This window comes from Manacus candei, unplaced genomic scaffold, assembly GCF_025592945.1.
Source record: "Manacus candei isolate 608988 ecotype Guabito, Panama unplaced genomic scaffold, ASM2559294v1 h1tg000056l, whole genome shotgun sequence".
Taxonomy (NCBI): domain Eukaryota; kingdom Metazoa; phylum Chordata; class Aves; order Passeriformes; family Pipridae; genus Manacus; species Manacus candei.
In genome coordinates, this window is record NW_026138104.1 from 11,173,373 (window position 1) to 11,196,490 (window position 23,118).

A 23,118-nucleotide genomic window follows, 5' to 3' on the forward strand; every position below is an offset into this window, starting at 1 on the left:
AGGGATTCAGGCGTAGGAAAACACTTCCACGCCAGCGAAGAGAAGTAAACAGAGGTAGGAGGGAAGAGCTTACTCATAATCTTATTCAATCTAGGTTGTTAGCCTTCTGCACAGCTCTGCAGGTTTTAAATGTCACTGGTTAGATGGTTTACAGTTCCGTGGCCTTTTCCTTCATGAAAGTGCTCTTCAAGTCAACTTCAACAACCATCAAAAAATCTCTTTGTCTAAGAAACATCCTAGCATTTACAGGATGCATCACCCTGAGTAATAATTTCTCTCTATCTTTGGTGGGCCTTGCAGTAAGCTCAGATTCCTATGCATAAATGATCCCACAGACTTAAGAACACTGTTGTGACTGACACTACCAATAAAGAAGTTTAATATAGCTGCACAAGAGCCTGCTTTTTTAACAAATATTTATCCAGGCATGGCAATATAGTATTTCATAGTTTTCATGACCCATTCTGCTATTGCTAAGAGTTATTTTATACACACTAGAAAGACAGAGTCTGCTTATTGCACTTTTTACATATTTCTATGTTATATTAGAGTGTTTCTATGCAGTTTCCAGGTTTCATTACTCTCATGCCAATTTAAGCGTAAAGATACTACTGAGAGAATCAAAGTTAACATCTTAATAAAATGTTCTCAATTTTTTTTTGAAAAGCAGCAAGCAAAGTATGTGACCCAACCTTAAAAACAGTATCTTGCCTCTTTGCACCAAACAGATGACAGATAAAGGAAGTGGGGCTATTTTCAATTCCAAGATATTCCTTTGACATAACTTGATTCTACTTCTGATAGAAAAGAAACAAGTTCATAAAGGTCTCCCTTGTAAAATGAAGATTTTTTTCTTTTTAATGGCAAAATGCATGCAAAAAGCATATGATTATGGTATTTATGTTTCCATTAAAATGTCCTCAGCAAGCTGGAGGAGTCTAACCTACTATTTTCAAGCTATTTAGATTTACAGCATCACAGTGCCTATTTTATTTCAATTATATTTCAGGACAATGCACTCTTGGTGGGAAATGATTACAGAGTGACAGCCAGTAAATGTCCATTAGGACTTGTCTTTCTACATGCTGCTCAGCTATGGATGTCAGGTGACCGCTATAAAACCCCACTGTGTAGCACCATTGTCATCTACACAAAAAACAGTATTGAGCAATCACACAGGTTCTCTTCTGTATGATGCAAAACATACTAGAGACATTTTTCAGCTAAGTTAAAAGCTTTATCCTCAAGAACACAGTTCTTGAGATACTTCTTTCCTGAATGGTAAAATAAACATAGATTATACATTTGACCTTGATTTTGCTTCATTAATGCCTAACATAAGAAGTGAAAAAACTTCCTAGCAGCCTGTCTCTCTATGCATCAGTACATAGGACAGAGATAATATAGCAAGGGTAGATCATGTATATGTAGCTATACTGATCATCAATCGCTCCCAATGTATTTACTCATTTTATTTATTTATTTATTGCTAGGGCATCGTTTCTTCTGAGCAATAAACTCCTGTGTTAAGAAGGAGAATCTGCTTTAATTCTCTAGGATCAAGAACAGAAAACAACTTTTTTAGTGCTGTTGGAGAGAATTGTTATGACTAGCGTAACTAGAATTTGAAGTGTTTCAATATTCACAGGAGCTACTTGTATGCATGGATTACATAAGAAGCCCAAAATAAAGAACCTCCTGTATTTCAACTATATCTTTAATGAATACTATCACTGAAAAACCAAATCAACAAACCAAACAATGCTTTTCCCTGTAAACCCCACCAATATCCCCACCATATTAATGACTTAAGTATGACGCCACACAAATATGCATTAATTTAATTCTAAATCAATTTCAAGTCCTGTAAGGATATATTTGAATAAAATTTACTATTTACAGAGTTGGATTTTTTTAATAACCATTGTTGGTAAGATGGGTAAAGCATTGTCACTTACACACATATAGATGTGTGTGTCTCCAATGAGTAAGTTAACATCTCTTTCTCCTTTGCTGTAGTTTGACATTATACTATCTACTTTCTAATTTAGAGAAATGGACAAAGTTTAAGGAATAATCATGTTCTTCTTACTGTTTTGTACTATCTGTCTACAACTGAGGTGCTTGGGATACATGCAAATACAAAATACATCCAAGAAGGAGAAACAGGCCTGTTCTCAATACTGGTTTCAGTTAGGTTATAAAATAACTGTTTGATGACAGTACCATCACTTGTTAAAGCAATATAATAGTTGTTCTGATAATATCCTTAAATGTGCAAAAAAAAATAAATTATCCACTATTCTGATGAGCAGTTTATATATTTTGTTATTATTCATATGTGATGATATAGTTAAACAACAGTTGGTGGCATGTGTTGATGAAAGTCAGAGAGAAGTTGAGGGAATATTAAAGAAAAACAAACCATGACAAGGCCTCACACACAGGCACAGTAATTCTCTTGCAAGTTACGGAAAAATCTGTCATAAATGTTCAGCAATGGTATGCAAACTATTATGGGACATTTTGTTATATGCTTCCTCGTAAGAGCCTTTTAAATAACCTTTTGGACTTACTTAAATGTCATATTTTGTTTGGCACTAAGCACCAAACTTTAATAGAAATAACATTTCCCATATAAACAGTGCTGCTTTTAATATGAACGTGCTAAAGATTTGAGACAGCCTGGCCATTACCAGCTCCTGGCAGTTCAGTGCAAGGGTAACACACTGAGAGTGATTTCCCTTCCCATCCACAAAGGCTGGAAGCAACTGTTTCTATTTAGGTAACCTCTGAAACATCCAGAGCAAAGGAAAGAATGGGAGGGCAAAGGGGTAAAAGACATTGAAAATAACACCACAGGTGAATGCTAATGTACACAATATTTTAAGGATTCAGAACCTCAACCAACTATTCCTCATCAAATTTCTTGTGGCATTATCAGGATAAATCAGACTGCAGAGAAGAGAGCTCCATGGAGAAGAGCCTTGAGAGGAGGCATTTGGATGCTTGGTGTCAAAAAGGGCATCACAGGAGATGCAAAGCGAAAGGAGAAGGTCTCTCTGCTGGAAAGGGATAGCAAGAAACAAGTTACAATTCCCATGGGGTGAGGAGCCAGGTATCCTACAGACAAGGAGACAACACATTTAACAAGCATCTCAGGTCCTCACGGTCACAACTGTTTCTTAAAATGCTCAGAGGATGCTTTCTTAATAAATCTAAGATAAAGTCTGTAAAAAACAGAGGACCCTTTGGGAAGATACCTCAGCCACAATTCAGGCTCTCCTGCTGAACATTACAAAGGGTCAAGCTCCCAGATTTCCTTCACACACCTTGAGGATGACTGAAAGCTGCTCCCTCACAGATGTTATACCTCCTCTATGCCCAACTCGGTGATCTTTACAGTCCCTTCCAACCCAAACTATTCTATGACATTATGACATGCTCTCTCAGAGGTGGTCCCAAAGTACGGACCCGACTTCTGGGAGAGGCAACTTTGAGCCTGCACAAATCACTGCAGAAAGTCTCTCTGAACCAGGTGGGATTCACTACCTTCACAGTTTAGTTGTTAAAGATGTGAGGAGAGAGAAAAGAAAACCCCATACACCAGAACTTCATGCCTCAGACCCCTGAACAGGTACTTCAGAGCACATTTATAGCAAAAATTAATATTTTTATATCTGAATTAAATATTTCTTTCCAGGTGTTTCTTGTCAAATGTGTCCCCCTTTATAACAGGGTTAGGGGTGGCTTTGCTTACCCCAGTTCCAGTCCCTGACTTTTGCTTTTTCTCCCTCTGCTCAAGCCTATTGTGTGTGCTGGGTCTTTCTTTTTGTCACAGCGTGATCCAGCTGTGAGATACAGGGCCCTCCATGCTCCAGAAGCAGCCTGAATGTGCAAAACTACCTCACTGCTCTTCGGTCCTACCCATATGATTAACATCAGATTCTCCTAGTATCCCGTTATCTTCAGTTTTACTCACTCTCTCCTGGTTCTTTTATCAGCAATCACACAGAGTTAGCTAGGTCATGCAGGTCTTCTATTTCGCCGTGCCAGGCTTGCATCAAAGAACTTTTTTTTTGTTGATGTGACATTGATGCCATTCAACTCCAGCATGAAACAGTGCCTTTGGTCTAACAAAAACAGCCATAAGAGTCACCACGTGGCAGCCATATCCAACCAAGTTCTTTTGATTTCCAAAGGCACAAAAGTGCTGAAATGTACATTTAATATACATATGAATGTTATATATATTTATATATATATATATATTTACACATGTGTATATATATACACATATTAATATATATATGCATGTGTGTATATAGATATATATATAATATTTAAAATGTATATATATACCTCGATATACCAGTGCCAGCCAATATATATCTAATGAATACAAAATTTCAAGGACGCAGGTGAAGCTGTCATCTTTTAATATTATTTTGCTTCCTTCACTGAAATAATGTACATATGTACACAATATATAAATTATTTTCATTTAATATGAAAAGCAGACCTTCTACATAGCACAAGAGAACAATGCAGTTAAGAAAATAAAAAGGCAGTTGTGCTACTGACTTTTAATAAAAATGTATGCTTTCCATAATGCGTCTGAGATTTCTTATTTGCCATGTTAGAGGATATATTTTTATCAATATTATGTAAAGAAACTTGGCAAAATAGATCTAGTGGAGGGCTGAATGCAACAATCTCAGTCCTCAAAGGATTTTGGACAGACAATTAGCTGAACTCTGCATGACAGCTACCTTCCTTAAGACCAAATACAAATGACTCCATTACCACCTAGAACAGAATACGCAAGATATGAATGTCAGTCCTCATGTAGAAGTTATACAGATTTCAAACATTGTAAGCAAAGACACTGCTTTGCTGATTTAACTGCAAGTCCAATATTTTAATTCTGGAAAGAATGAAGTAGAAAACAAAATCAGTGGCTTTACTATCAGCTAAATTAATAACCTCCGAATGAGGTAGCAATAGCTCATGCACTAGGATTTTTGTGTTAGTTTTTGTAGAGCTGAGAAAATGCAGAACTGCAAGTTCATACAAGTAAGCCAAGAAAACAGATGTATTTTCATTGTTAAAGTACTAAAAAACTGTGAATTTTGCCTTTGGTTATTTTTACTTTATTTTAATTTACATGCCTGTTTTCGCTTCAGGTTTTCAAAGGAACTCAAAACTCCATCAACAGAAACCAGAATTTTGCCCAGTTTCAGCATAAAACCAAGCATGACCCAGTTCAGATAATGACACCACAGGAAGAGTATAAATCATAAGCTACAGCATGAGAAGAGAAAGCAGATCATGAGTTAAGCTTGGAGTTTACTCACTTGGTCTGTATTTAATCAAGAAGCTCAACCTGTTCAGGACAGCAGTAGGACTAGAATCCAGGTAAGCTTCAACCCATTTTTGCTGTAACAAAAGAGCTTCGTATAGATTTTTTAACTGCTGTGAATAGGTTGGAAATGTTGCATTACACAAGCATATCCATTACAGCTTTAATAAATAAACCTGATAATGTTACAAATTTGAATTTAATTTCAATTATGCCAAACGGTGACTCCAAAATTCCAAACCGTCTGAAGAATGAGAAGAAAAGTAGTTGCTCTGCAGAAAATAACTTTGCTGTCCCATTCTGTAACAGGTTGATTCGAGTGAGCTCAATACTGTTCTACATAAAGGCTTTAAAAAGCCATTAATAAAAAAGCAGCTCTGACTTTCCAATTGATGTACAGTCATCTCCCATGACAAAAGCAGTGCAAGGGCATATTTTGAGAGAGTGTATTGATTGATGGCTGGTGCCTACCTGTCTACAGGTGAAGACTTTGAATTCCGTGGTTTCTTCACTTGTGCGTACAAGGCTTCCACTGTCTGTCCTTCCCTCGGGCTCTGTGGTCGGGTGTTCAGTGTTATCGTGCCACTATTTGAAGAAGAGTCATAGGAAGTGATCCCAGCATACATTGGATCTGCATCACAGCCAAACGTCCGGTTAAAGTCCTGTATTTCTGCATAGTCACGTTCTCGAGCTTGTCTCTCCCGAAATTCTCGAGTTTTTGCTTGAATTCTGAAAAATTAAAAGAAGGATGAAACTGATGGCTGTCCCCCTACCCCAGGCATATAAAGCAGCAGTTAGCAGACAACTTAGGTAGCCTATATTAATGAAAACCAGTGAAGTGTTTCCAGTTTCAGTTTGCCATGGGGTTTACCTTGGATATTGAGCCTAGATTGAAGCAATACTACAATCAACACTGCTCTTTAAGGAGCAAGTCTGATTATCTACTGTCTTTTAATTCATTAAGTTAATAACTACTAGTCATGGCTGTTGGTAAACAGAGTTTACCTTTTGTTTCATGTGTCTTAGGATGTCTGTGCTAATACCTGACTTATCTGAGAATGGTCTGATACCATTCATATTCACTTCACCAGAACTTGTCAGATTTAATGGTTCTAATGCCTGTATTTAGAGAGGAATTTTAATATACTTTCTTAATTTAATACTACAAAAATCATATTTTTTTCAGAATTTAAAAATTGCATAAGGATACATTTACGTTTGCATTCATGCAGTAAACAGCAGAAGCAGATTCTTGCATGATTCACTTGAAATGTGCATGCTTTGTTTAAAATGTAAACAAACTGAATCTGGCATCTCTCAAAAGCAGGCTGTATCTTCCCAGAAAGAAACAACATGTGCCTGGTGTTAAAGTTACAAACGAAAGGTGATGCTGTACTGGGAATTTGTATTTAGGTGCACTATTTTAGCCGTATGATAAAAAAGTGACAGATAGAAACAGATGACATTTAGGAATCTGACAAACACAAATTGAGCACAGATCATATCTTCAAAAGCACACAAAGCTATTACAAAAATTTGATCTGGGCTTCAAAGTTTTTTTGGCATTTTAGAAAATTTGATGTATCACGCACACATATGCGCAGTAAACTGACCACACAACCCCATTCACATTGTCTCCCCAGACCAATTTAATGCTCTGTCATCATTGCAAAATGAAGCACTCAGCTGTCTCCTCCCTTCCATTAGTCAAATGTGCTCCTTTTTCATCTAATACAGCCATGGCTACAGTGTGACAGCATCCATCCATGCAGACTACAGGTCTGTGCATCTCTCTTGTGTGCCATTTCCAAACACAGCTTGTTCACCAACTTTTAACAAAATCAGCCCATTCAAAGCCTATATCTCTTCTGAAAGTAAGCCTTGTCTCTTCTGGAAATAGAAAAGCCTTAAAGTCAGGTAACTTTGACCTTCTGAGAAATTTTAAACTAGCACGATTCAGGATTAGTTTTGCAAAAACAAAAGGGAATTCACAAAGGATGGGATTCAGACTGCAGATAAAGACATGAGAATTTAGGTGCCAACAGCAGGTGAGCTCACACCACACACGTGTGCAGGCTGCCTTTACAATGGCAGGGAGCTGTTGGTAGCAGACTCCAGAGTTAGGAGCTGCTGTGTTAGGAGCTGTTGTGTCCCAGCATGAAAGGAGTTGCTCCACAGCCACTTTTGATGCTGTGAGTTAGGTCTTCCTTGAGAGTTTGGATACCCAGCCTTGATTCAACTGCTCAAACATAAGAGCTATGGGTACCTGACACCCCCAGGTAATCTTTCTGGATTTCCAGCTGCTGAGCAAGGACTCCATAGGTCATGCTGAAGTCTCAGAGACTGATCACCCAAATGACACAAGACACCTGTGTTCAAGTATGTGAATCCAGCCCAGAGTTGGTATGTGAACATCATAAATGTCTCCTCATCAGACTGAGTCCCAAGCAAATTGTTCCTTTACATTAACAAAGAACACCATAACAAAAGAAGGGAGTAGAAGGATGGCATAGATAGACAGACCTGTTTTCCCCCACAAATCCTGTAGCTATTGATCACAAATACTGATTTAGGATACAACTGACTGGCTGAATTCCCTTCAACAGTCAGAGCCACCTACATTGATAGTTCAGTGATTCATTTACATGTCACAAGTTAAACCTCAGCATTCCTCTTTTTATATCTACTACCACTGATCTGTGCACCACAATTCTTACTTATAGTCAGTCACAGTGGAAATTTTTTCTTAACAATTTCAGCAATATCAAACCAGAATTGTTTTCTGTTTAATTTACAGTGGAGAAGGACTCAAGTTTAAATCCAAAACTCATTTCAAATTTAAACTGTGTTTCTGCATACTTATTTTTAAAATAAAAATATATGGTTTACATTCTCCTATACCCCAAAGCTGTAATTCAGAAATGTTACAGCCTTAATCACTTGGAAGGTTTCTGTGTAGAAGGAAAAACAGGCCTGAAAATCACCTGTGCATGTTGATTCCTTTCTCTGCAGTTTAATTTCCAATTTGTAGTCCTGTATTAATTACCCTGTGAAGGAATGCATTTGTCTACTGATATTTGTCCTCTGAATGGAAGAAGCAAAGGAAATCAGAAATTTCCTAGACATTGGTAGATTTAATTCTTTAAATGGACATTGTATTATCACATGGAACACTGTCTGATGCCAATTCAAAGGAAAAAAATCCATGTATTTTAGATAACCAAAATTTCAGTGTACAAAATCAGACAGTATAGCAATAATGGTGCATAGAGTAATTCATTCAGAAGAAAGCATTTTTACCTGAAGTGCTTATAAAACAGAATTACCTGGTGGTAACTGGCGATATTTACCTTAGTGTTACACTAACTGCTATGAGAGAGGATGGTGAACTTATGTAACTTTTGACCATGAATATCACATCACTCTCAAGAGGTGCAGACATAAGCATTCCCTGTTTCGTTAACCACCTTTTCTCATACATCTGCTTATCATTTCTTTGGGTGCAGCACCATTTGCAGCAATAGTTTGGATGCAGCACCATTTGCAGCAAGAACATTCAGATTTCCTGTGCGTGGTCTGGTGAGGGATACTTATTCCCATTCAAGTAGGAAAGAACTGATTGTTGAAGAGTTATGCCAGTAATTATGTTCACATCCACCAGGAAAATTTTTAGAATATTTTCTACAACTTTTAATACAATGTGTTAATACATATACACAGTATTAAAAATCAGAGTCTAAATGCAGTATGATCTTCCTGTTAATTATAACCAAAGTACCCAGTAACCATTCGCAATAACATTTAACAAAGGATAACTCTAAAATGAAATAAGATGTATAAGATGTTTGACCATACTGACATCCAAAATGTTCTGATTTTTTTCTCTTAATTCATTTTCTGTGCTTTACATTTAAACCACTGTGCAAATCCTACCACTTTCAGATGACAAAAGTATAGGTATTTCAATTACTTAACATATTTTTGAATATTGTTTAAAATACTATTTGTTTTTGCCTTTCAAGGACATACCACATTTAAACATTATGCCTCCCAACTTAAAGAAACAAAAAGACTAGGGGAAAATATATAGGCATACTCTTGAAAAGAATAAGAGCTATCAGCTGAATATTGCACTATCCCTTTTGCAATTATAATAGTTTTTAACTCTGAATATATCTTTATACAAGATCCTGAACTTAATGTGATGCTACTTTTTATGTTTCCCCCTCTCCATGTGTGTTTCTATGTAGGATACACCCTAAATCCTTGTTAGCATATACTGCATTAAGTATATATATGGGAAATGCCAGTGCAGACTATTGTGGGGAAAATTAAAATGATTATGTAAACACACTGTGCAGCACAGATGAGAACCTAGAACTCGCTCTGTACTTCAGTCCTATTCAGCAACATTTCTGCTATTGAAATCCAGTATCTGGAGAAGTGTTTGACCACAGTGCTTTGGTTTCATAATGTGGATAAGTGTATTAAGTTGTCTTCACTGAATTGTATTCCTTCATGACACGGCACAATAAAAATGCCTATGTCAGAAATTTCAGATCAGCTAACTTTGAGGATTTATGGCCTTCCTAAGGACTTTGTGGGGGTTTAACAATAATAATCATGCTTAACAGTCACATAATTCTTTTCATCATCAAATAATTTTTGCAAAAACTGCTAATCAATTTTGAGTGTTTAAATGAAACTGAACTTTTAAAAATACAAAAGCTATCCCAAGAAGTTTCTAAACCCTTCCTGCTGAAGTGTTAATATGGAAAATGTCAACAATGTACTGTCATGCTTTTAAGACTCAAATTATAATGTTCAGTAAAGTACAAACTATCCTCATGCATTTGTGTGCCATTCAATTCAAAAGCTAATGATAACTGCTTCAAATGACAATATTGTTAGCTGCAGAACTTCCTATAATTGTTAGAAGAGCTTTTCATTGCAAGTTAATCCAGTAATGACAGACATACCCATTGTATAGTGATTCCTATGCACATGAAATGGTGGTCACAAAAAGGAAGGGAAAAGCTTATGCATAGCTGTCCTCAGCAAACAGCAGCTACCTCATTCCATTCTTTAAAACTCTGTGAATGATGTTCAGCTTTCAGGTGAAGGCAACTACCATTTTAGACACTTAAATTTAGGTGTCAAGGCATGTTTTGAACTCCCAGGAGAGCCAGTCAAGATTCAGTCACTTTAGGCGGCTGCTGCAGGTTCCAGAGGGCAGTTCAGTTGAACATCTGTAACATGGCCATGTTAAGGTGAAGCCAAGCCCTTCTCCAGGCTCTACCAACTGTGTTGAGGACCCGTCCCTTGACCAAAAAGGGCATTTAGCCATGTAGCTCATATTTGGGTACTAAGTAATCATATTAATTTGAGCCCAATTCCACCCTGAGCTAAATGTTTACAGCAGTTCTCTGAACTAAACTTCAACTTTTTTCATCAACAGAAAATCTGTGGTGCTGGCTGAGCTATTATGAGTAAAAGTGAATAAGCAAAGTTGTCAACAGAAGAGAAATCAACCCTAATTTCATCTAGGGCTAGAAGTAGACTACAAATATCCCAAATCCCTTGGGAGCTCCAGCCTCCTGTGAGGGATTTTTTCATTTTAGTGATTTAGATCCTTGCAAAAATCACCTACTTATCTTAATTGATGAACACAGCATGGGAAGGATACTCATGGCTAGTACATTACATTTCCCATTGCAATATATCCTCCTCTGAGAGCAGAAACAAAGTTGGCTGCTGCTTCTGGTGTGCAAGTACTTGGTCAATTCAATTAATCCTCCTGCTGCTGCCAGGATTCAGATATTGCCCAAGTGATAATCCGCGATCTCATCTTTTCCACTGAGGCTCACTCATTTACAAAAGCAGTATTGAATGCTTGCAGTTCCACATATGTGAGATGGCTGACAATGTTTATTAAGGATAGAAACAGCATTGTATAAGGACAGAAGCTAAATGACAAGCCATTCGCGGCTGCCAGTTCTCAGTTCTTCTACCATCAGACTGGCATGACATTGGAATGATGGATTGGAAACAGAGAAAAACAACCACACATTTATAAAGCCAGTCAGCTTGTTCAAGTTAGTCCGGTGGGATGAATGCATTCGGTCCAATTTTTGCCAGATATTGTTTCTAATGAAGAGGTCAGAAGGTGCATTGGCCAGTAGCCAAATCTCCTCAAATTTGTCCCCTCCTCCTTTGCTAGTGAAAAACACCTTGTAGGAACAGTGTGCCAACAAGCAAGCCAGGTCTCACTGTTCCTCCCCCAGCCTCCTCAACTGCCTTCAGGGCTTTAATGGCCCTTTTCCTAATTTTTGGCAATCAAGTCAATACGAGAGTTTGTCCTCTCCCGTATTTTTCTTTGACCTTTGTCTGGATCCAAGTAGAATTTTTCTGACAACTACCCTTCTAATGAGGGTACCTTGATTATAGGCATTACTGTGATTTCGCTCTGAACCGGCATATGACGCTTCACTTTTCTTATCATGATTAGAGCTAGTCAGTTATCACAGTTATAACCACCTCTCACCAAAGCCATCTGCTTTCCTGGGAAAATCATTCAGAATGATCACTGTGTGCAATGGATAATCATGGGCACAAACAGCAGTAGCTCGTAAATAAGAAAGACACCTCCTCTTCCTCATTCACACCCATTTCATTCAAAACTTTAGCATATTATAAAAAAAAGGTCAGAAAATACTGCTAAGTAAATACAATTTTTGAATTGAAAGTCTAGAGACCAACCTTTTTCAAGTCATTAAAAGAAAAATATTAACAGTTCTGCCTTATCTGCTGTGTACATACATGTGTGGCCAGTTGGCTGAAATATGACCGTCCTCTGACCTCAGACACATGAGGAAACACATACAAAATGTGGTCAGTTTTCTCAAGCATACAGGGACAAAATCAGAAAGGCCAAGGCATAATGTGAAATAAAAGTAGCAGGGAGCTTTAAAGATAACAATAAATCACTGCGTAATTGCATTAGCAGTAAAAGGAAGAGCAAAGAAAAGGTTGCTCCCCTGTGTGGCAGCAATGGAACAATATTGACAGATGATGCTGAGGAGACCTAAGGCTTAATGGTTTTTTCCTTTGCATCTGTCTTCACTGAAATGGTTGACTGCAAGCAGATGACCAGCAAAATTGACTGCCACCAACAACAAAAAGATCTTCAATACACCAGCAAAAGATACAGTTAGAAACTGGTTAAGCTAGTTTAACTTCATCTAACACACACAAGTGTCTGAGGCAGCCTCAGACTTTTTCAGTAACCAGGAGAGATTGTTGGGGACAGCTGAAATACTGAAAAACTAGAAAAAGTCAAACACCCCTCAGAGAAGGTGGAGGATTAAAAACTCATGGGTGTAACTTCAATCTCCTCTGAAGCAAACTACTGGAGGAGATGATGGAAAGAGCAGGAGCCACTACAGAGTTATCAAAAGTAGATGTGGTGAAGTCAGCCAGATTCTCTTCTACAGCACCTTGTGAACAGGGTAGAAACAGTATGCCCCAGGCTAAGAAAAACAGCTATGGGTTGGATGCAATAGGCTGAATGAGGCTGCTCCTGCAGAGTATCTAGAGAGTAGCTCTCAGCAATTCACAGTCATGCAGGATGGACAGCCCAAGGTATTTTCTACATGGATCACTCTCTGAATTTACTCAGGGTTTTCATTATTATTTAGGACGTACTGAATCTGCAGAAAACCCGAATGAAGGAACTTTGGAGGAAAGGATTAACATTTCAAATGTTCTTGAAATGCAGAGTAGATTTCAAAAATAGAATTAACTTAAATAACATCAACTGGAAGGTAATCTACATAGTCACAATAATTAAGCATATCAACTAAAAGTAGAGAAAAAAATCTGTGAGTTTCTTTTTCAGGAATGGATCTGGAAGTTCTACTGGGTAACAGTCAGCAACGTCAAGCTGTTGGGGAAAGAAAAAGACAGAGTGGGGACATAACAGCAGTCTACAGACACTGGAGGAAAATAACGTTTTCCATCTTTAATGCAAGTATTAGATATTTAAACTGCAGCAGGAATAATTGATACTAGATACTGTGGGTAGGGGAACTTCCTAGAGGAAAAGTAGTGGAAAAGACTGCCATGGGAAGTTGTAGAGTTTATGTCATTGTAAACTGGAAAAAACCCGAGGATGAAACAAACATTTGCAGGCAGGGCATACACTGCAGATCCTATCTTGAAAAAGTGACATGATATCTCTTAAAGGTCTATAATTCTGCACCTATATAGAAATTTTACACACATATATTTCCTATGCACTAGTTCTACAACAGCAGAAAAATAGAACAGTGACTATGTATTAAAAAAAAAAAGCTGCCCATCACCTCTAAATTAAAGAAATGTATCTACATAATCAGAGAGTCCTAATTTTCTTTCTCCTTCAACAATCACAGCCTATCTGCCAATTAGAATACGTGATAGTACTTACTGTCTCTTTGAAGATCCCCCCTCCTCAAATCCCACATGCAGAAGAGATGCACAAGAATTTCAAAAGCCTTTAATGAGCTACAACCCAGGAGGGTTGCAGTTGGAAAAAAAAGGGTGAAGGATAAAGGTGATAAGGTGATTACTGTAAGTGCCCTAATATATTAAGAAGAGAATAACACGCTCATTTTTATAAGGAGTTATATTAAAGAAGGCTATTAAAGAAGGCAGCAAAATACAAATGAAGATGTAAAGAAATGAAAATGCAGGAGAGAAAGTAAATATTATGCATATATGCAGGTGAAGTGCAAACACCAATTTGAAATCACTGACAAGGATGAAACTCAAAGAGACATTAGAATGATTTTCTCTAACCTGGTGGAATCTCTCATGTATTTCATCCCTATCTTTCCCTATCCCCTGACCTTCTTGATTCACCCTTTGTCTTTCCCAAGTGAAGACATCCCCCCCAACAGTGTACTTCAAACTGCTTTTGTGGATCTTGCAGTAAACAAGTGAAAATCGTTGCTTACTTTGATTTTAAAAAATCTGTAAATTACCATCTTACTTACACTTCAACAGAGCTTTTAGCATACTTTGCAGTTAACAGTCTGCTGCATTTTGGGGTAGAGGGTTTGTCTGTTGCGGGGTTTTTTTTAAAGAATACATTTCAACCAAAGGTGAATGTTTCAGGTACACAGGAAGTATAGGTCCTCCTGTCTCCAAAACAAACACTACCATGACTGAAACTTTCTGTCCTTATTTTCATGTCTGAGCCAAGGGTCAGTGACCCCAGCAGTGAAGGATCACCCAGATGAGCAACTGGGACTGTTATCCTGCTGGGAATCATGTTGCATCAAAGAACATCACTGCTGTCTGTAAGCAAAATGGAATTTAGTACTTCTTTTGCATAACAAAACTGGCCACAAAGGCTGATATTTACACCTATGACAACAGGTCATTAGATTAATTTAGCTCTAATCTACTCTTTATCTCTTGCTGGACAGAAGTAGAAAGGAAGAAGATCATGAGATTCAGCTGTTGCTGAAACATGACTCAGCTCCTGACTCCATCCCTCCTCCCTTTAAGAGCACTAGTTTCCTCTCTCACGCAGACTTGCTTGGACTATTTCTTCCCCTAATTTCTTTTCCCCCCAACTGGAGAACAACTTCAGAAAGAAGAACTGGTGGATAACATCTGAATTCTGCGGATAGATGTGCAAGGAGCAGCTGTTCCCATGTGTGCAAGAAACAAATGACGCAGGCATCCCATATATCAAATGGTACCGTATATCATACCACATATCAAATCAGTCATTCCCAGATACTGCAGGCAGTACCTGGAGGTCGAGCTACAGAACTGTTGGTTGAGTTGAGCCTATCCACCATCTGTGTTCCACTACTTGAAGTCTAGTAACAAAAGGGGGTAAAAAATTCTACCAGTAGTTCTATTTCAGGTCCATTATTCTGTGTTTCTAGAGTACTATTTATAACGTAGCCTAATCCTGAAGTTGGAAAATGAAACAGTATGAAGTGACAAAAAAAATGCAATGAAAAACCTCACAACAAAGCAAGGTATTATGTGAATCTCATACACTGAAGATGAAAGAAAAGGAAAAGAAAAAAACCCCACCAATAGAGAATATAGCTTTTTAAGTCAGTATCTTTGCTCAAGACCCACAAATTTGCACCCACAACACCTCTGAGGATTCACTTCTAAAACCTTGATGGGTCACAGTACTGACAGCACAAATCTATAGCACGGTCAGAAACAGAGCCAGGTGTCTCATAACCCAGAAAAGGTTTGTTCTAGGAATAGGTTACAAAATAAACGTTCCAGCTGCGATGTGGAGGGAGAACCCATCTGTCTGTCACAAATGTATCATTTTGTATCTTTCTTGCTAGTCAAATACTTGCTGCTGTGTTTAAAAATTAGAAGAAAGAGTGAGTTTAGTGCTTTACCGTACTGTTAGACAGACTCCTGTTGTGCAGTCTGGAAAATATTACAAGTTTTCGGTTCTGTTCAACTCAGCAACAATAAGTTCAATAACAAGTCAAATCAACTATAAGTTAGTAAGTACAGCAAACCTTTTTTAATTCCCAAATAATTATTTGGTACAGTAACTCTGACACATGTGACATCAGGGGACGTGCTGCTGTCTTAGCCTAAAGTCCTTGGTATTCTAAAGTTAGACAATATTTTCAGTGCTCTTACTCAGAACTGACATGTCTAGAGAGCTCTGAATTCATATGATCTGCAAGATACCTTAAATAAATTTGTAAGTGAAAATATTATAAAGACCATCTAAATTTTGAGGTTTTTTACTGTATTGTAAGGGACTTGGCCAAACCTTGCCCAGTGCAGTGTCTTGAATCCCTGCAGAGGAATAACAGAGAAAATATACTTTTAACATGATGTCCTAAAACCTCTATAATTACAATATGTAGCTAGAGAATATATGGTGCTTTATTTAAAAAATTTCTTCAGCAACTATTATTCTAAAAAAGTTCCAACTTACATATCTCCTGAAGTCAACATTTTTATGAAGTGGAACTGACCCGAAATGTTTTTCCAAAGGTCCATATTGTCAATCTTCACTTCTGTGTTCTCTTACAAAAATTATTGCCATTGATTTGTTTTCATGTCCTGCACCCTCATCCCTCATGGCATGTAAAAAAACCACTGCCAAAAACAATGCTACAAACCTCAGTGAAACCGAGACAAGAGACACCATCGCAAGATAAGTGAGAATGAGAAACATATTGCTCTGGTTTTCTGATCACTGAGGAATTTTTCCTCTTCTCTCTTATGGGCTGGGAAGGGGGTTAAAGTTTTAACAGAAAGGATTTCACACAAGTTACTTTACAAATTATTTATATTCTGCATGTTTGCAATAATAATGGATTTAGAGTAACAGTTTTTTTGAAAGCTGCTAAGTGGCATCAAAATACAGCAGCAGCAAAAGTAAAGCTGAACCTCTGCCTTATTTCAAAGACACAGATAATACTTAGAGGTCATGTAAGAAATAAAAATCCTTTCTTTATCACAGTCTGTTGTCCTTTTTTCTAAAAGTAAGATGAAACTGCTAGATGAAAATATTTTGCTTAAGGGGGAAAAAAGTTGGGGTTTTCCAATAAAAATATTATGGTCTCTCTGGGAAATCTGGAAAGGCACCAAGAGTGTCCTGCTGTTCAGCCCCCTACTCCATCTGATGCTTTAACAGTTCCAGATGGCCTTTACTACAGGATGACCTCTCCTCTATTCTTTTATTATGACCTTTGGGTCACAAATTATCTATAGGATGCTGCTGTCATTCTATAAGACACTGCAGTACTCTTTCATCTAAAGAATAAAGATGCTTAACATTAAAACTCATCTTTGTTAGGGTGACCTTCCAATGATGATCAAACCAGACAGTTATTCCAATCAATGTCACTGCTGCAGAAAATATGTTTCATTTTTTGCAACACTGACATTAAGAAACCAAGGCGTGGTTTTTAAATCAAATCACTTTTGCAATTCTACTCGGCTAGAGAGAGAGCCTGTTATACTCATTTAAAATATAAAAAATATTGCTGTAATGGTTTTGATGAGCTACATTGATTAGAAGGATGTGGTAGGTTTGTTTTTTTGTAAGTTATTGATGTGATTTTCATGCAAACTTCATTGATAGGAGGTAATAAAACTTTATGTAGGTTTTATTAATTATTTGTCTTTATCATCATTAACAGAACACACTGAACTTACACAGGAAAATATAATAAATAGTCCCAATGTACTAAATAAAGTAATAAGGTTAATTTCTTTCCTGCTGTCAGTAAATTCATGTTAGCAGTCTCTCGTCAGCTTGACATCAATTAATGATTTTAATTCCAGACTCTTGTCACAGTACTCACCACCCTTTTGTCTAATTAAAATGGATGATGCATGATGAAGGGAAAACACAAGACTTCTGTTCTTGTTGTAACATTTCTATTCATTAGTATACTTTTATAACAAAGGGCTTGTGGCTTTAATGGTACTAGAGAAGGATGAAGAGAAGTTCATTATATGCTGGAGATAAAGACCTGTATACCCTTAGGAAAATACAATACAGGAAGCATTTTATGGAATAACTGAATCCTTCGGGGGGGGGGGGTATGGGGGGGTGTGGAATCAGTGTTATTTTAGCTACTAATGAACGGACAGAATGTTTCCCTCTAAATTTAGGAAAAATAATATGCGAACGACACCCACTGAAATCACAGCCTTGTTTACATTCACACAAAAAAGTGCTGTCAGCCTACTGATTGATCTCCAAAAGTAGCAGCAAATCTGACAATACAGACACAGCCGCCTGATCCGCCTCCCCAGGGCAGCGCCTCTGCGGGACCAAGGTGCGCGGTGTCCCCGCCGGCAGCCGCCGCAGCATCGCCTCCTCCCGCGGCCGCCAAAAGCAACTCCCACGCCCCGCTTGGAGAGGTGTCCCCAGCTGATAGCCCGGCACCGGTCACTGCCGAGCCGAGCCGAGCAAAGCCCAGCCCAGCCCAGCCGGGCCGGGCCGGGCGGCAGCGCCGAGCCCGCAGCTCCCCCTCCCGGCCCCGCGCCGCTCCCGAGGCACCAACCGGGCCAGAGAACTGGGGAACTGAGCAGCGGAACTATGTAAATGTAATTCCTTTTGTAACCCAAAGGAACAGAAGGTCATGTTTTCCAAAATAGAAAGGGGGGAAACCAGCACAGCAGGAGGTTTCTGTTCCAGACGGTGACTACACATGCACCTTCCCAGCGCGTCATTGCTCTGCCGTGCTATCTGTCCTCCAGCGCGAAGAGCAGAAGCTGTAATTGTACAGCTGCTCTTACAGAGCAGAGGAAACCCTCGGCTCCACAAGCCACCTTCTGACCGCTCTATCATCCTCCCAGCATCTCTGGAGCCTCCACCATAGCGCTTCCATCAGTACAGTAGATTCTCTTCTGAAAGGTTTCTCCTTATCGTCTCAAGACTGATCCTCCCAACATGGGTGTTTAAGTGTTTAAGCACTTGATTTTGCATCCATTTCAGTGGAAGTTGAAGAATAATACAATACTAAGATTAAAACACTTCTATGGTAACCCAGAGATTTATAGAACATTGGCAAAGCTCTTAAAACAGTGTAGTAACCAGAGAAAATATCCTGTAGACTTTCTTTCCAAGAGAAGGAAGTGCCTCTAGAGTTGGATTACAGCATATGCACTGTTCACCCACAGCTGGGATCACGAACTTTTAATCATGAGACTACATATGAATTGCAACTTTCATCTTTTAAGCATTATCCAGCAGTGAACCACGCCGGATTCAGATGCATTTCTTGAAAACTTCACAAAGAGGTATGTTTAGTTCATTCCTCTGTTATCTACTACCTGGGTACAAAGAGTAAAGTTGTTTGGGTTGGAAAGCACTTGCATTGCCAGAGGAAGTCAGTCCAAGGCTGAAGACAGTCAGCATGTATAGCCTTGCCATGTGTGTCAAGAACTGCACGTGCCTGAGCTAAAGAAGCGCAGATTACAGGCAAAGGTTTTGGATTTGCTGAAGATTTATTTTGTCATGAACACAGAACTGCAGGGGAAAGAAAAAAGTAAAGGAAAAAAAAAAGCAAGAAAAAAAAGCACAAAACAACTACCAACAAAAATGAAATTGAAGGAAAAATCCAAGGGTGAAAGAGGGAGAAACAAAGGTATCAGAACCTGTTGTTGGAGGGATGTCTCTCTCCAGCAAGGCCAGAACATAAAAGCAGTAAGTTTTTTGGACAGTTCTGTCTTCCCATCTCCTAAGAAAGAGACTACACTAAAGGGCTTTTAAGAACTCGGAAAATGTTTCAGGGCAATCAGGTTGCAGGATATCAACGGACACTCTGGCTACATATTGAGCAAAATCTACCCTGGAAGGCCCTCAAAGACCAGATGTAGAGAGTTTCTATAATGGAAAGGTCTGTGGGCTTCCAGAGGTTTAGATCCAGAAGCACAGCAGAGGGTGACCATTCATATGAACTAGTTCCTCTTGGTCATCAATAAAAGTTTCAAAATCTGGTTTTAAGTCTATCCTACATAGCAAAGCCTGTGTAAAACTATAAGTAGTTAGAAGCATCTCTGAAAGCTCAAGATATTCCACTCATCTCCAATCTGTAAAATCCGAGAGATTTTAGGAAGATGTGCAAACCACATGTCCATCATGGGACTCTGGAATTCATAGAACACCTTCTATAACAAAACCACAAAGAGCCCAGGGCTAATTGAAGCCAAGTCTCAAGACTCTGCAGTATAGATTCCTTCTTAGGAGACAAAAGGCCAAGTTCAGAAAACCTATTGCTTATTTTTGCCTTGAGGTTTTGATTGGTGCCACTGTTGGGGAGAAGCACACTTTCCAAGAGCACAGCAGAGCCCAGCTGGATTTTCAGATCAGCGCTTGGCAGACACTTAAAGATGTTGCAAGGAGACTTGTCTTTCCAGAGTAAACCAGCGTTAAAGCACAGTGACACAGGGCTATGTTCTATGGCCTTGGATGAACTGTTATTCCAGTATTTGGAGAATTTAAAAATAGGGAGCATTTTACATCATTTTTGGTAAGACTAGTGGGTGGTCTCCTCAGATGATACCCCTAACTGTTCCAGTATTTGTTTTTCATTGAAAGCTGCCTGTATTTTCAACTAGATAGCTTCATTTTCTGATCAAAATTACTTCAAGATTGTCAGTGAGCCATATACAGCTTAAGAGATACATAGTTTAAGAGATAGGTTCCTTAATCAGAGAATCAATAAATTATTATTAATAATATGTTTATAGAAGGCCATTTTATTAATTTTAATCATGGTAAATTGAAGAGCATTAGTTTTCTTATTTGTCTCATAATACATATGAACACTGCTTTTAAGGTTTTAAAGAAAATACTATTGTAAGCACAATACTATTAAAATTATCAAGTCAAGGCATAACAATTCCATAAAATTGTGGGCATGATTGATTTTTTAATGGGCTGTTCACTTGTTCTCTGACCCCCCTAGGATTTTTGCTCCTAGCCTCTCATACATAGTAAATTCATTAAATCCAACCTATTTCCCCAAAGTATTGCATCATTTTAGAGGTATATAGTATCAAAATGGAACAAGTGAATTGTACTGCTAAAAAAATTGAGGGAAAAAAACCCACAGAAAACAAAGTTAAAATAGCAGCCATGATGAGCCAACACTGACAGCAATATTTTACTCTGTCTCCTAGTAAGCATTTTGAGCGATTGTTCAGTTAATTTGCAAAAGTACTCTTCATTAACAGCATGTATCTAACATCATAATTTTACAGGATCTAAAGGAAACTCTCTGCAATCTAACTGCAAAAATATTTAGTCTCCGTAGACCAAATCAACATCTGAATTTTTCAGAAACATAAGGAAGCACCTCACACATTTGGTTGCTATTTTATTATCTTTTATTAGTTGTACATGCCACTACCCCAAAGAAGTTGCATTCTCTTATAACACAAAGGAAAGCAAATACACAGGGAGAGAGAGTAATGGGAGGAGGAGGACCCATGTTACAGTAACATCAAGCTGTTATGAAGTTCTGGCACATGCATTTTCTGCAGTTTCAGTGAACACTTAAAATTGTTTTTATAACAAACGAGGAGTGAGATTGTAGGAAAGATTCAGATTGGTTAGCATAACTTGATGGACAGGGATTAGGAATTTGCTCCATGCATTGAGGGCTATACAAATAATTTCATGATTCTACCTTGGTACCCAGCGTGACTATTGCAACCTCTCTTATATCATCACATGGACAGTCTATACTCTCATCCTTCTTACGGAGAGAGACAGAGAGACACAGAGAGACAAAGAAAGAGAATGAAGAGAGAGAAAATGTTACTAACTCACATGTAAAGTCTTTCTTCTTTGATTAAACGTATATGGCTAATTTTCTGGGGGCCTAATGTTACTAAGAAACCCTCCAAGCAGGGCCAGCTGGGGTTCAGCAGGGTGTATGAACCAGGGAGCAGGGCAGCGTGTGTGTGGCCAGCTGTCCTCCTGCCCTGAGCTGGCAGGAGCAATGGAGGCAGATTTCATGGCTCTGCACCTCTGGCAGGAGTTTATCCACCAAGTGGCTGCTCTACCCATGCATAAAGGGAAGTGGGCTGCACAATCACCTTCATATCCAAAGTCACTTGTTTCCTTCAATTCCAGTCTTCCCCTTTAGCATTTAATCTGAAAGCACTTTAGTTTTGAAAACAGGAATAAATTTAATGACCCTGCCTCACTTTTGTTAAAAAAGAGAAAATAAAAACCTATCAGACAAGTAAAAAACACCCAGGCACTGTAAGCCAGCCACCCTCTACAGTCAGAATGGATGGAAAAGGATATGAATAAATTTTTACATCAATTTATGCTAGTATATTTGCTAAAGAGTAAAAAAATTCCCATAATGTAATCTAAATGGATGGTCACAAATGATAAAGTTTCTGAAGTTTAACAAGTAAAACTAATGAATGCATATTCCTAGCCTGCCTTAACTGTTATGTAAGTCACTCAACCTTAAAAGAACTGAAAGCAAACCATTTTAGGAATAACTGAGGAGACTACACAGGAGTTACTGTGGCTCTGCTATTCCACTGAGCTGTTACTGATGAAGCCATCATTTATAACTTTTGCTCTTACCCACAGAAGACCAAGGTACATAGAGATGATGGTTAAAGGAACCATGACAACTAACTAGTGATACCTCCTGTACAAAGACAACAAAATTTCCCTTCAGAGTTTCTGCATCGATTCTAAATTTATGGCTGAGCTATAGCATGATTTTTAGATAAATAATTCTAATTAATGGTTCACTTTCACTGCTAACTGTGTCTGAATCTATTTACCATTTAGCAATCAAATTTTGTAAAGTTTGTCTCCTTTTTGAAGTGATGCTACTCAAAGAGGTTGTCTCTCCACACACATCCCCAAATACTAGTTAATTTTTAACCTAAGCTTTCCAAGATTTTGCCTAAATTCATCTAAGAGACACCAGAGTCTGGGCCCCAAATATATAGGATTACAAGAGATAGGATGAAAAGTAGACTGGAAATACTGAGAAGACCATATGACATTTATAATATATAGGGTCTTTTATGTTAAGGAAAGCTGACAAGGAAAAATAGAGGTACTCACCAATCATTTTTAACATTAGCAGTTTAATATACATATCATTCCATAAACAGACTGCATGGCACATAAATAGACTGAACTCCAGTGACAAATATACTGGTAAATATAATTTTTAGTTTTTTCCTAAATTTATCAATGAAAAAAC

General features: G+C 38.1%; 1 protein-coding gene across 13 annotated transcripts in view; it reads right to left on the bottom strand.

The window, feature by feature from the left end:
• The window catches only part of PARD3 (par-3 family cell polarity regulator), a 451,505-nt gene that overhangs the window by 94,054 nt on the left and 334,333 nt on the right, over window positions 1-23,118 (bottom strand). For 12 of the 13 annotated variants that reach the window (XM_051802292.1, XM_051802291.1, XM_051802289.1 and 9 more), the window contains one exon: window positions 5,834-6,091. In XM_051802292.1, the coding sequence (XP_051658252.1) occupies window positions 5,834-6,091 (258 nt within the window). Of the gene's footprint in view, window positions 1-3,979; window positions 4,134-5,833; window positions 6,092-23,118 lie in introns of those variants that run through there. The other variant, XM_051802294.1, reaches the window with a different exon arrangement.